Source organism: Pongo pygmaeus, chromosome 20, assembly GCF_028885625.2.
Source record: "Pongo pygmaeus isolate AG05252 chromosome 20, NHGRI_mPonPyg2-v2.0_pri, whole genome shotgun sequence".
Lineage (NCBI taxonomy): Eukaryota > Metazoa > Chordata > Mammalia > Primates > Hominidae > Pongo > Pongo pygmaeus.
Window position 1 is genome coordinate 49,365,401 of NC_072393.2, and position 13,863 is coordinate 49,379,263.

At 49.4% G+C, this 13,863-nt stretch overlaps 1 protein-coding gene across 2 annotated transcripts; it reads left to right on the top strand.

Moving 5' to 3' along the window:
• The first annotated feature begins 8,976 nt into the window (after positions 1–8,976).
• TEX101 (testis expressed 101) lies at positions 8,977–12,753 on the top strand. 2 transcript variants are annotated; one of them, XM_054463440.2, is made up of 6 exons: positions 8,977–9,085; positions 10,013–10,115; positions 10,231–10,374; positions 10,505–10,687; positions 12,034–12,162; positions 12,324–12,753. In XM_054463440.2, the coding sequence occupies exons 2-6, from the start codon at positions 10,052–10,054 to the stop codon at positions 12,551–12,553; spliced, it is 750 nt and encodes a 249-aa protein (XP_054319415.2). In that variant the 5' UTR covers positions 8,977–9,085; positions 10,013–10,051; the 3' UTR covers positions 12,554–12,753. The 2 variants fall into 2 exon arrangements, with proteins under 2 accessions (XP_054319415.2, XP_054319414.2); XM_054463439.2 differs by having other exon boundaries at positions 9,017–9,177; positions 10,011–10,115.
• The last annotated feature ends 1,110 nt before the right edge of the window (positions 12,754–13,863 follow it).

The following is a 13,863-nucleotide window of genomic DNA, read 5'->3' on the forward strand; positions in this document are numbered from 1 at the left end:
GGGATTGCTTGGGAATCCGACTGTTGAATTAAAACAAAACACGGCTTAGGCTGCTGTGGGTATTGACGTCTTGTGATTTCTGTGCAGGGCACTGAATGTCAAAGTGAAGGAATTCAGTGAAGCCCGGATCAAGGGCAGGAGCAACCGTGATCCTCTTAAAAGAGCCAATGCCCCATATAATTAGTGACGCGCGCGAATGGATAGACGGTATTCCCACCGTCCCTACATAGCATCCAGCGACACCACAGCCAAGGGACAGGCTTGGCGGAACCTGCGGGAGAGAAGAACCCTCTGAGCCTGATTGAAAGGCGGTGAAGAGACAGGGGAGGGGGATCAGTGGGTGGTCCCGCCTCCATCTTCAGTTCCCGCATTGGGGCGAGGCAGGTACATGGGCCTTGCTGGCTGTGGGTGAAATTCCACTATTGATTGTTTTTTCACTAACTTGGTGGGGGAGTCGGGCGCGAGTTTCGAGAGAGGCTCTGGCTTCTGGCGCCAAGCCTTAGCCAAGCTCAACAGGTGTAGCGCTAGATGGGGAGACTGGGACACACGTCTGAACGCAGATGTCCTAAGGGAGCGCAGGAAGACAGAAGCCTCCCCTGGGGCAGGAGGGCAAAGGCTCCTGGGTCTTGCATTTGCAGCAGGAGTTCAGACGGTCAAAGCAGGGCTTCAGGATCCTTCTGACCTTTTGAGTTTTAAACAAGGGGTGTCAGAAAAGTCGTCACAGGGATAACTGATTTGCAGCAGGAAAGCATTCATAGGAATGAGGCTTCTTTTTGTTTTTTGTCTTTGTTTTTTTGTGGGTTTTTTTTTTTTTTTTTTTTTTTGGCAGGGTCTCATGCTGTGGCACAGGCTGGAGTGCAGTGGTGCCACGCGCTATGAGAGCTATGTGATCGGCGCTCAAGTGATACTCTGGCCTCAGCCTCCAAAATAAATGGGACCGCAGGCCTGAGCCACCATGTCCTGTGGCTTTTTAATCCTTTTGATCCTTGGATGTGGGCTCTTCCTATCATTGGAAGACAGAATTCACCAAGGTTGGGTTGTTCACCCACTCAGAAAACCTGAGCTGGGGCTGGGGCTAGGGCTGGGGCTCACGCCTATAATCCCAGCACTTTGGTAGGCCAAGGCGGGCGAATCACCTGAGGTCGGAAGTTCGAGGCCAGCCTGGCCAACATGGTGAAACCCCCATCTCTACTGAAAATACGAAAATTAGCCGGGCGTGGTGGCGCATGCCTGTAATCCCAGCTACTCGGGAGGCTGAGGCAGGAGAATCACTTGAACCCGGGAGGCAGAGGTTGCAGTGAGCTGAGATGGTGTCACTGCACTCCAGCCTGGGCAACAAGAGCGAAACTTCGTCTAAAAAAAAAAAAAAGAAAGGAAGAAAAGAGAAAAGAAAAGGAAAGAAAAGAAAGCCGGAGCTGGCATTAGACCATGTGAGACAGGTTGATTTCACTCTAGTGAGCATGCGTGGTTGCCTTGGTGATCCTGCCCAGTACCACAGGTCCCCAGGTTCAGACGTTTGGTGCCTGTGCTTGGATGAGAGACCACTGGGCTAAGCTGCCATCCGTGGGATGCTGACTAAAGGCCTCTAAGTCAGAATATGCCCAGGCAGAACTATAGGGCAGCGCCATGAAGCCTCGGGGGGCCTCGGATAGCCTTCCTCGCCAACAGGACTCAGTGCAGCAGGGTTGAGGCCCCATGCGGAGAGCTCATTGTCTTGGGAAACCGGCAGTGGGAAGGGTGGCCGGCCCCTCGCCCTTCACGCAAGGCCCATTCGTGGGGAACCTGGCGCTAAACCATCCCTAGAGGAGCTGCTTCTGGGTCCCAGTTTTCTCTGCAGCAGAGTAGCTCCCTGGATGGGATCTATTGAAAGTTAGCCCTCCACACAGGCGTGTGTCTCGCAGCTTGTGCCTCGCAGCATGTGTGCAGAGCCATCAATCCTTCCTTCCTCAATCCCGGGGATCCGCCGCGTCCCCATACCCCCACCCCGGCCTCTGGTATGGGAATCAGTGACGTCTCTCCCACGAGCCTGCCCGAGCCCGCAATGCCCTCAGGAGGCGCCCGCCCCGCCCTCTGGGCTTTCCGAGGGCTGCCAGGAACATGCGCTTCCGGGGGTGGAGGGGCGGTGAGGGCCCCCGCCCCGCAGCGTCCTGTTTGGGAGCCAGGTCTTCTCCTCGTTCTGCCCGGGCTCGACCAGGGGCTGGATCGGGGTTCGGGGAGCGAACAAGGCACGTCGGAGGGTGGCCCGTGGCCCCTATTCAAGGGGTGGCTGTGGGCCAGGAGGTAGCGGTGGCGGCGGCTGCGCGTGTGGCCATCTGAGCCGTGGGCCGGTAGGTCAGGAGGAGAAGAGGGTCTGGCAGGTCACCGCCCTTGCACCCTTCCTCCCCTTAAAAATAAATAAATAAATAAATAAATGGCGAGTTGGGGGTGGACAGGGATGTTTTAGTGCTGTGCGTGCATTCTGGAGCCCCACCACCCTCTAGAACCAGGGCCACACCCACCCCTGACACCCACCGTGAGAAGTGCCCTCTCCCAGAAGGGCCTGCACCAGAGACCTTCGTCTTTGTTCTTTTTGGAGAGATCTGTGCAGATCGAGGTCACTCCAGCCCTGGATTCAGGGAGGGCTGCACTATCAGGGAAAGATAGCTTCAGCAAGGCCTCACAGTGAGTCAGACCAGACTCTTCCCATCCCCAAGATCCCTGGACTACGGGGCATCATCCTGGGATCCCTGAGGTCACATGGGAAACTTCTCAAGCACCCATGCTGCCATCTGATACTGTGGCCTGATCCCACCCCTGGACACCGGGACATTTTCATGAACCCGTGGAGGCCTGGTGCTACCTGATACTGTGACCTCATTCTGCTTCCATCTCACAAAAGTTAAAGCATAGATTTACATGCAGTCAAATCAATAATTAGATTAATGGGCTGATTAAAGGAAAAACTTCAGACACATTAAATTTAACACAGTTTAATTGAGTAATGAGTGATGCATTAATCAGGTAGCCCCCAGAACCAGAATAGGTTCAGAGAAACTTCAGGGTGTTCTATCCATAAATGGTTGGATAACATCTACCACAGAAGAAAGTGATGTAGAAGAAACTAAGGAAGGCACTGAAATAGCTGGACTGCCAACAGTTGGGTGCTTGCCTTATTCGAACCAGGTTTGAACAGTTAGTTGGGTACCTGTGATTGGCTGAAACTCAGCTATTTTTATAATAGCAGGTTACAGACTGTTTACACATCAAGTTAGGTCACAGTTCACTATGTATGGAGAAACCATTAGACCAAACTTAAAGTAGTAGGGAGGCAGCTTTAGACCTAACAATGTTAACAGGCCAAACATTTCAATTAAGGGGTACAGATTGGTCAAATTGCATAAAAAAGCAATACCCATATGTACTGTCTACAAGGGAGATATTTTACATATAGGGAAAAGCATTATTGAAAGTGTGAGTATTGAAAAAGATATACCATGCAAATAGTAAGCACAAGAAAGTTGAAGTACTAGCAAAAAAAAAAAAAAGAAGAAAGAAAGAAAATAGAATTCAAAACAGAAGGTAAAAGAGACTGAAGCAGGAGAATTGCTTGAACCTGGGAGGCGAAGGTTGCAGTGAGCCAAGATTGACCATTGCACTCCAGCTCTGGGTGACAGAGCAAGACTCCATCTCCGTGAAAAAAAAAAAAGGGGAGGAGAAACAAATGTGGGTGTGAGCAAGGCAAGTGTTTCCTCTATGATTAGTAATTAGTAGTCTTCAAAAAGACATTCTGTGGCTTGGGGTTTAATAGTAAAATAATTAGCTGGCATGGTGACATGTGCCTGTACTCCCACCCAAGAGGCTGAAGTGGGAGGATTGCTTGAGCCCAGGAGTTTGAGGCTACAGTGAGCTGTGATTGCACCACTGTACTCCAGCCTGGACAAGATTGAGAGAGATCCTGTCTCAAAAAAAAAAAAATAAGTAAAACTGGTCGTTTAACCTCAAGGCTTACAACTCATTGTTTTGTAACGTTTGCAGAAGATCTCAATCCTTTACAAGTAGGAAGGAAAAGCCTGTTGGTTTGAGAGGGAACTGCGTGTGTGCCTAGGCCTGGAGGTAGGAGAACTCCTGCAGCACTCAAGAAGGGAGCTGCACGATGCTTATGCCGGCTTCACTGAGGGCTGTGGGCATTGGAGGGATGGGCTTTGAAGGACAATTAGGAGTTTGTGGGGTAAACAAATGCATGGGGGAAGCGGATTAGGGAGAGGTCTCCCATGCAGAAGGAACAGTGTGAGCAAAGCCAAAGAGGCTGGAAAAGACTGAGGATGTCCTGGGAATAGATATTAGACATGGAATGATAAGGGTGGGGCATGGGGGCTGGCCTCCAAGACCAGTGTGGGAGGTTGGAATTTTCCCCCAGGAATACAGGAAGCATGGAAAAAAATCTGAGGATGGAATACAGAGGGCCTGAGGTACGTGGTGGCTCACTGTTGTGTGTTTCTCGTTTCTGGATCTAAGAGACATTCTTTAATCCAGCAAACATTTACTTACCTACACTGTAATCATATGCTGAGTACACAGAGATGAATCAGACACAGCTGGAAGGAACCAGACACACACATGCCCATGCACACATGCACGCTGACATGTACACCGAGACACACACTAGACACACATTCGCACACAGCACACATACACACACACAGACATACATATATACAGACATGTGCACACACAAACATGCATGCACTCACAGTCACACATGAACACACATAGCCAATTATACTATAAAGTACAAAAAAAATTTTTTTTTTTGAGACAGGGTCTTGCTCTGTCACCAGAGCAAGAGCTGGAGTACAGTGGTGTTATCTCGGTTCACTGCAACTGCAACCTCCTGGGCTCCAGCGATCCTCCCACCTCAGCCTCCCAAAGTGTTGGGATTACAGGCATGAGCCATGGCACCCAGCCTAGAATCTTACTTGAGGTAAAATGAGAATCCATTGGAAGGTTTTGGTTTTTTTGAAACAGAGTCTTGCTCTGTCACCCAGGCTGGAGTGCAGTAGCACAATCTTGACTCACTGCAGCCTCCACCTCCCAGGTTCAAATGATTCTCTCGCTGCAGCATCCAGAGTAGCTGGGATTACAGGGGCGCACCACCATGCCCAGCTAATTTTTTCACTTTTAGTAGAGACAGGGTTTCACCATGTTGGCCAGGCTGGTCTCGAACTCCTGATCTCAGGTGATCCACCACCTCAGCCTCCCAAAGTGCTGGGATTACAGGCCTGAGCCACCGTGCCTGGCCCATTAGAAAGTTTTAAACAGGAGTAATGTGGTGTGGCAAAATGTGGTGTAGCTTGCAGTTAAGAGATCGCTCTGGTGCCAGGTGGGAAATAGCCACATGGGCAAGGGCAGGGCGTATTGCAATAATCCAGTGACCAATGGTAGTGTCACAAGTGCTTATATAAAAAGATGCCTTCACTGTATGTTAGCCATTGAGCTTTTTTCTTTTTTACAAACGTTCCATGGATTTTCATAAACTATTTGCCAACCATTGCTCTAGACTAACCTCCTCATTTTCTTTTTTTTTTTTTTTTTTTTTTTGTGTGAGACCAAGACCAAGTTTTGCTCTTGTTGCCCAGGCTGGAGTGCAATGGTGCAGTCTTAGCTCACTGCAATCTCCGCCTCCCAGGTTCAAGCGATTCTCCTGCCTCAGCCTCCCGAGTAGCTGGGATTACAGGTGCGTGTCACCAGGCCTGGCTAATTTTTGTATTTTTAGTAGAGACGGGGTTTCACCATGTTGGTGAAGGTCAGGCTGGTCTCAAACTCCTGACCTCAGGGGAGCCACCCGCCTTGGCCTCCCAAAGTGCTGGGATTATAGGCTTGAGCCACTGCGCCCAGCCTAACCTCCTTATTTTCTAGATGAGGACACCGAAGCTTGGGGAGGAACAGAAATTGGCTCAGGCTAAGGAAGATCTGTCAATCTCTCTTGCACCAAAAAGGCAGAGCCACCTTTCTCAAGGGGCTGTGTATTGGGAGTGTTCTTGCACTGCTATAAAGAAATACCTGAGACTAGGTAATTTATAAGAAAAGAAGTTTAATTGGCTCAAGGTTCTGCAGCTGTACAGGAAGCGTGGTGCCAGGATCTCCTTCTGGGGAGGCCTCAGAGAGCTTTTACTTATGGCGAAAGGATGCAGGCCAGAGAAGGGGAGCAAGAGAGAGTAGGAAGGTGCCACACACTTGAACAACCAGATCTGGCAAGGACTCACTCACCATTGCAAGGACAGCACCAAGTCATGAAGGATCCGCCCCCATGACCCAAACACCTTCCACCAGGTCACACCTCCAACACTGGGAATTAGATTTCAACATGAGATTTGGGCGGGGGACAAATATCCAAACTATGTCACGGAGCAAGAGGAGGTCCCTGGAGCTGTTGAAGCAGAAATGGGGTGAAGAATAGAGGTGGAGGGCGCTTAGGCTTCCAAGGTCTCTTCTAAGTGTGAAATGGAGGGATTCTGTGACCAAGTCACCTGGAGAGTGACTCAACAAAGTGATTACTTTCCCAAGCACAAGCCCTCAAGGGACAGACAGGGGCTGAAAACTGGCACACTTTCTTCCCGGATCCTTTGACATGATTCAAAGATAACGGTTCAAAGATAACAAAGGGATTAGAGCTTTACCAATCCCTTTCTTAAGGTGGCATTTTCTCTATTAAAAATAAATACTCATTTATACTATAACTTACAGAATCAGTACCAATTCTGAAAGTATACAAAGCGTTGCCTTACTTTAAGGAAGGAGACCACTACTACTCCTGCTGCCTTCCTCCCCCGACCTTGCCTAGTTCACAAGACAGGAGGAAAGAAAGAAAGCAAAAAGTTGGAAAGAAACACAAGTAAGATAAATAGCCAGTCAACCTTGGCACTACCACCCGGCCCTAGGAGTTAACAAAAGCAATAATAATAACATCAACCCCTGACCTAAACTACTTGTGTTATCTGTAAATTCCAGACATTATATGAAAAAGCATTGCAAAACTTTCTGTTCTGTTAGCTGATGCATGTAGCCCCCAGTCACGTTTCCCACGCTTGCTCGATTTATCACAACCCTTTCATGTGGACCCCTTGAAGTTGTAAGCCTTTAAAAAGGCCAAGAATTGCCCAGGTGTGGTGGCTCACACCTGTAATCCCAGCACTTTGGGAGGCCAAGGTGGGTGGATCATGAGGTCAGGAGATCAAGACCATCCTGGCTAACACAGTGAAACCCCATCTCTACTAAAAATACAAAAAAATTAGCCGGGCATGGTGGCAGGCACCTCTAGTCCCAGCTACTCGGGAGGCTGAGGCAGGAGAATGGCATGAACTCAGGAGGCAGAGCTTGCAGTGAGCCGAGATTGCACCACTGCACTCCAGCCTGGGCGACAGAGTGAGACTCTGAAAAAAAAAAAAAGGTCAAGAATTTATTTTTCAGGGAGCTCGGCTCTTAAGACGCAAGTCTGCCGATGCTCCCAGCTGAATAAACCTCTTCCTTCTTTAATCCGGTATCTGAAGAGTTTTGTCTGTGGCTCGTCCTGCTACAACTTCATGTCACATGTGGAAAGCTTACATAGGCCAGGCATGGTGGCTCACGTCTGTAATCCCAGTAGTTTGGGAGGCCGAGGCGGGCGGATCACCGGAGGTCAGGAGTTCAAGACCAGCCTGGTCAACACGGCGAAACCCCGTCTCTACTAAAAATACAAAAATTAGCCAGGTGTGGTGACAGGCACCTGTAATCCCAGCTACTCGGGGAAGGCTGAGGCATGAGAATTGCTTGAACCTGGGAGAGGGAGGTTGCAGTGAGCCGAGATCACGTCACTGCACTCCAGCCTGGGGGATAGAGAGAGGCTCTGTCTCCAAAAAAAAAATACAAAAAATTAGCCAGGTATGGTGGCGCATGCCTGTAATCCCAGCTACTTGGGAGGCTGTGGTAGGAGAATCGCTTGAACCCGGGAGGAGGAGGTTGCAGGGAGCCGAGATTGAGCCATTGCACTCCAGCCTGGGCAAAAAGAGCAAAACTCTGTCAAAAGGGAAGGGGAAGGGGAAGGGGAAGTGGAAGGGGAGGGGGAGGGGAAGGGGAAGGGGAAAGGAAAGGAAAGGAAAGGAAAAGAAGGAAAGGAAAGGAAAGAAAGAGGGGAGGGGAGGGGGAAAGGGAAAGGAAAGGAAAGGAAAAGAAGGAAAGGAAAGGAAAGAAAGAGGGGAGGGGAGGGGAGGGGGAAAGGGAAAGGAAAGGAAAGGAAAGAAAGAGGGGAGGGGAGGGGAGAGGAGGGAAAGAAAAAAAAGAAAAGAAAAGAGAAAGGAGGTTACATAGATGTGAAAGTGAACGGCCAGCCATGAGCAACAAATCCGAGTGACATGTCTTCATGTTCCTGACACGGACGCATGGGTTCGATCTGACAGCAGCCTGTGCCATCACAGCTACTGCTCATGCATGCATTCGGGGTGCCCAAAGTGATGCTGAAGGGGGCATTCCTGGATTCAGCCCTCCAGGAGACCATGAGGAGGCTGGTGCGATAGTGCAATCAGAGGAAGAGGCCTGGGCTGCGCATGGGCCACTGCAAGTGAAGACTGAAGAGGCCAAGCTGACTCCCAGAGGCCAGGGCCACTAAGGTGGGTGCCGAGGCAGGGGCCAGGCTGGGAACATGAAAGGCCATTTGGGTAGGGAGATAAGTTCCGTGAGTGAGGGCCAAGGGTCTGACCTCTTAGTGTGGCTGGATAAGCAGAGACAACAGAGTGCGGATAAAAGGGCCACGCGAGGCCATCTGGCAATGCACTGCCCACCCTGCATTGCGTGCCTGGGGCTGCAAAAACAGGCGGGCTCTTCCGGCCGGTTTGCCCGCCACTTGCCTTCCGAGCATGCGCACCCTCCTAGATTGCCAGGAATTGACGTCTCTGTGGCCAATGAGGTGCCGCGTTCCTCCAGGCTCATCCAATGAATTTATCCGATACTTTTGCATCCACCAATGGGATTCCGAGTGCTGTGTGGCCAGGCTGGCCCGGCCTTGCGTCGTAAGAGAATTCCAAGCCCCGGGAGAAGGCGTTCCGGGCCTCAATTTCGGCGTCGTGAGATTCTTGTGAGGCGTCCTGCCGTCTGCCTGGAAGCCGGCGGAAATTTTGCTTCTTTAAAGAGAAAAAGAAGGCTAGGGACTCAGATTCCTGGATTCTGAGGAAAGAGAAGGCTGGGGACCCAGATCCTGGCTCTGAGGGGAACGAGGGTTGGGGGCCTGGGCTCCCGGGCCCGAGAGGGGAGGGGCCCAGAATGGTGTGTCCCGCGGGAAAAGGTGGTTGGAGCCCAAACTCCTCGATCCCTACATAGGACGGGGCTGGGGTCTCAGAATCCCAGGTTCTGATGGGGCTGGGACTGGGGGCTGAAATTCTGAGGCCCTGAAAGAATGTAAGGGACCCCTGAGACTGAGGGAGAAGCAGCCTTCAGGGCCACACTCCTGATCCTGAAGTTGGATGGCACTGGGTGGCTGGGCCTGAGAATTAAAACCATGAAAAACTGGGACACGATAAACCTGTGAACTCACTCCAGCTCACAAGCCGGTTAGGGACAGAACGACTTCGGAAGTCGTGGTCATATACACCATAAACCCCACTGTGAGGCCGGGTGTCGGGGCTCACGCCTGGAATCCCAGCACTTTGCGGGGATGAGGCGGGCAGATCACCTGAGGTCAGGAGTTCGAGACCAGCCTGACCAACATGGTGAAACGTCATGTACTAAAAATACAAAAAATTCACTGGGTGTGGTGGCGGGCACCTGTAATCCAGGCTACTCGGGAGGCTGAGGCAGGAGAATTGCTTGAACCTGGTAGGCAGAGGCAGTGAGCCGAGATTGCGCCACTGCACTCCAGCCTGGGTGACAGTGCAAGACTCCGTCTCAAAAAAAAAAAATGCAGATTAAAACACCCCACCCTGAAGTCAGTACTTGCCAGGACCTAGATTTGATCTCATGCGCTCTGGTTGAAAAGTTAATTGCCTTCTCTCCATCAAATTCACAGATCCAGACCAGCTCCTCCCAAACCTCTCCAGAAGAAGCCATGGGAACCCCACGTATCCAGCATTTGCTGATCCTCCTGGTCCTAGGAATCTCCCTCCTGACCTGTGCGTTTGGGGGACAAAGGGGAGAGCCGTGTGTCACAGAAGGTGGACTGATGATGAAAAGGGAGCCGCCTTGGCCCATGGAGAAGTGCTTATCCTTTTCTCCTTTTCTCCTCAGCGGGCCTAGAGCTGTATTGTCAAAAGGGTCTGTCCATGACTGTGGAAGCAGATCCAGCCAATATGTTTAACTGGACCACAGAGGAAGTGGAGATTTGTGACAAAGGGGCACTTTGCCAGGAAACCATACTAATAATTAAAGCAGGTGAAATGAGATGGGGCAGTTGGGCTGGGTAGGAGGAAGGTTGATTATGTCCATGCCAATGCTTGTTCCCTTCGTCCAGGCCAATCGTGACGGCCACCATCCATTTCCCCTCCTTCCTGTCTCATAACAGGGACTGAGACAGTCATTTTGGCCACGAAGGGCTGCATCCCGGAAGGGGAGGAGGCCATAACAATTATCCAGCACTCTTCATCTCCCGGCCTGATCGTGACCTCCTACAGTAACTACTGTGAGGATTCCTTCTGTAATGACAAAGACAGCCTGTCTCAGCTTTGGGAGTTCAGTGAGACCACAGGTACCCTGGAAGTTGGGGAGATAGATACTAAGAGAAACTCCATAAAGAGCTTGTGTATGGCCTCCCTTTGCGTTCTGACTTGGCTTAGCCTAAGTGGCCCATACTCCAAAGTACCTCACAGTTCAAGTAATTTTATTTTTCTGAATTGTTCATTGGGATCTAAACACTGCTCAGAGCAGACACCAGTGAAGGCTGGAGTGTAAACTGGATTTTGTGTTTATTAAGAAATAAGACAGGCCGGGTGAGGTGGATTGCCTGAGGTCAGGGGTTTGAGACCAGCTTGGCCAACATGGTGAAACCCAGTCTCTATTAAAAATACAAAAATTAGCTTGGCCTGGTGGCGCACACCTGTAATCCCAGCTACTCGGGAAGCTGAGGCAGAATTGCTTGAACCCAGGAGGCAGAGGTTGCAGTGAGCCAATATCACACCACTGCACTTCAGCCTGGGAGAGAGAGGAAGACTCCATCAAAAAAAAAAAAAAAAAAAGCAATAAGACATCAGTGTAGGTTTCTGAGCAGGGTGGTATCAGTCTAACAAGTATTGGTTTCCCACTGCTGCATGAGAACAGCCCAGTTCCCCAATTTACAAGGCCTGTAGTAACTTGGCCCTGCCTGTCTTTTCAGCTTCATTTCCCTCTCTTCCCTCTCTCATTTACTGTGTGCTAACTGGGGCTAATACTCAAAATGCTTAACAATGTAGATGGCACTGGCCAATCAAAATGGATTCTGGCCATAAAAAACAAAAACAAAAACAAAAAAAAACAGCTCAAAGAAAGTGATATTCAGCTGGGCCTACAAGCTGAATTTCAGCTGGGCCTATAAGCTGAATATCAGCTGTGCAACTTCTCACAATTCCCTGAATCCACCAAGCTGGCTCACACCACCTGACCTTTGTCCTTGCTGTTTCCTTTACTACCCCTCCCCTCCCCATTTTTACATAGCTAACCCCTATTCATCCTCCATGTCAACTCAGATATCAGCTCTTTGAAAATATTTACCAAATTATTTTGGGTAGTTGGGTATTCCTCCATTCCTTTGTCATTATACCTTGAATACAGCAGCTACTGAGTTGATTACTTACATGTCTTTCTCCTAGGCAGAGATGCTAGGTGACAGGAACTATGTCCTTTTCATCTCTGTATCTTCACACCTCAGCAGAGTTTGGAAGTCAGATCGACGGAGATTTCACAGCAGAGAACACCAGCTGGGGAAGGATGGGGAGGCTGAAGTAATGGGCCTTGATTAGAGTGGCATCTGCAGGAAAATCTTGGGGAAGAGAAGGCAGCAAGGAGCAACATCTCTGGAGGCAGGACCTGCCCTTAACTGTCTCTCTCGTTTCCCTCCAGCTTCCACCATGTCAACAACCCTCCATTGTCCAACCTGTGTGGCTTTGGGGACCTGTTTCAGTGCTCCTTCTCTTCCCTGTCCAAATGGTACAACTCGATGCTATCAAGGAAAACTTGAGATCACTGGAGGTAAACTGAAATGAACATCTGATAGTTTCAGAGGCTGGAAAACCATTTGAGTGGCTCCCAGGAGATTCTGACACTGAGCTCTCCAGGGATGAGGGGGGACTGGATTCTCCTCTGATGTCCTAAAACATCTCTGTCTCTCCCCATCCTTCCTTGTTCCATAGGTGGCATTGAGTCGTCTGTGGAGGTCAAAGGCTGTACAACCACGATTGGCTGCAGGCTGATGTCTGGAATCTTAGCAGTAGGACCCATGTTTGTGAGGGAAGTGTGCCCACATCAGCTGCTCACTCAACCTCGAAAGACTGAAAATGGGGCCATCTGTCTTCCCATTCCTGTTTGGGGGTTACAGCTACTGCTGCCATTGCTGCTGCCATCATTTATTCACTTTTCCTAAGAGGGCACTTCTGGGCCTGGGTCTGAGGACGTCTTTTTTGACTGGGAGCCTTCTTACTGTTGAGGTTCAACAAGTTGAGGAGTAGGTGGGAATTTGAGGGAGAATAGAGAGATACTATGAACGTATCTGACATTTTTAATACAATTTCTGCTGTAATTTTTGTATGCAGTAGGCGTTACTAATAAACATTTCTGCTGTGATTTGTGTATGTTTCAACACTAGAAGTGGAATTTTAGTGCTGAAAGAGCCTTTAAAATTCATCTTCTCCAAACCACACATTCTCCAGAAAGAGAATCTGAGATCTGGAAAACTTCAGTGAGTTTCTTACATTTAGCTATGGCCAGAGCAAAGGCAAGAACGATATTTTGACGTAAAGTCTGATTTTCCTTTCACTCTAATATGCTAACTCTTCTTGCTAGCAGGAGAAGTAACTAGCATTAGCCTCCTCCAGAGCACTCCCAGCCCAATCTTAAGGCTGTTGTTTTGGGGTTCTAAAATTTCCCTAGGAAGTATGGCCAAATGAGAAAAATTGGACTCCAAATTCTCCAATTATGGGCCTGCTGTAGTGGCTCATACCTGTAATCCCAGCACTTTGAGAGGCAGATGTGGGAGGACTGCATAAGCCAAGGAGTTTGAGACCAGCCTGGGCAACCTAGTGAGACTACATCTCTACAAAAAAAATATAATCCAAAAATTGGCCTGGCATGGTGGCGCTCACCTGTAGTCCCAGCTACTTGGGAAGCTGAAGTGGGATGATCACTTATGTCCACAAAAAGAGTCAAACTTTGTAAAATATTTGAAAAGATTTATTCTGCACCAAATGTGCCAAATGTGAGTGACCGTGGTGTGTGACACAGCCCTCAGGAGACCCTGAAAACGTGTCTAAGGTGGTCAGGGCACAGCCTAGTTTTATACGTTTTAGGAAGACATGAGGCAATCAAATACATGTAAGATGTACATTGTTTCAGTCCAGAAAGGCAGGACAACTCCAAGTGGAGGAAACTCCCAGGTTATAGGTAGATTCAAAAATTTTCTGGTTGGCCATTGGTTTAAAAAGTTATTATCTAAAGACCTGGAATCAGTAGAAAGGAATGTCTGGATTACGATGATAAGGGATTGTGGAAACCAAAGTTTTATCACACAGATGAAGCCACCAAGTCGCAGGCTTCAGAGAGAATACATTGTAAATGTTTATCAGACTTAAGGTCTGTGTTGATGTTCATGCTGGTCAGCTTTTCCCAAAATCCAAAAGGGAGGCGGATATAATGAGGCATGGCCAACCCTTCCTTCCCACAGCATGGCCTGAACCA

What these genes read in the sequence shown, in the direction of transcription:
- TEX101 (XM_054463440.2), top strand. Translation starts at nt 10,052, where the DNA reads ATGGGAACCCCACGTATCCAGCATTTGCTGATCCTCCTGGTCCTAGGA. An exon ending in GGAGTTCAGTGAGACCACAG is followed by an intron (nt 10,688 to 12,033) that starts GTACCCTGGAAG and finishes GTTTCCCTCCAG; the next exon opens with CTTCCACCATGTCAACAACC. An exon ending in AAAACTTGAGATCACTGGAG is followed by an intron (nt 12,163 to 12,323) that starts GTAAACTGAAAT and finishes CTTGTTCCATAG; the next exon opens with GTGGCATTGAGTCGTCTGTG.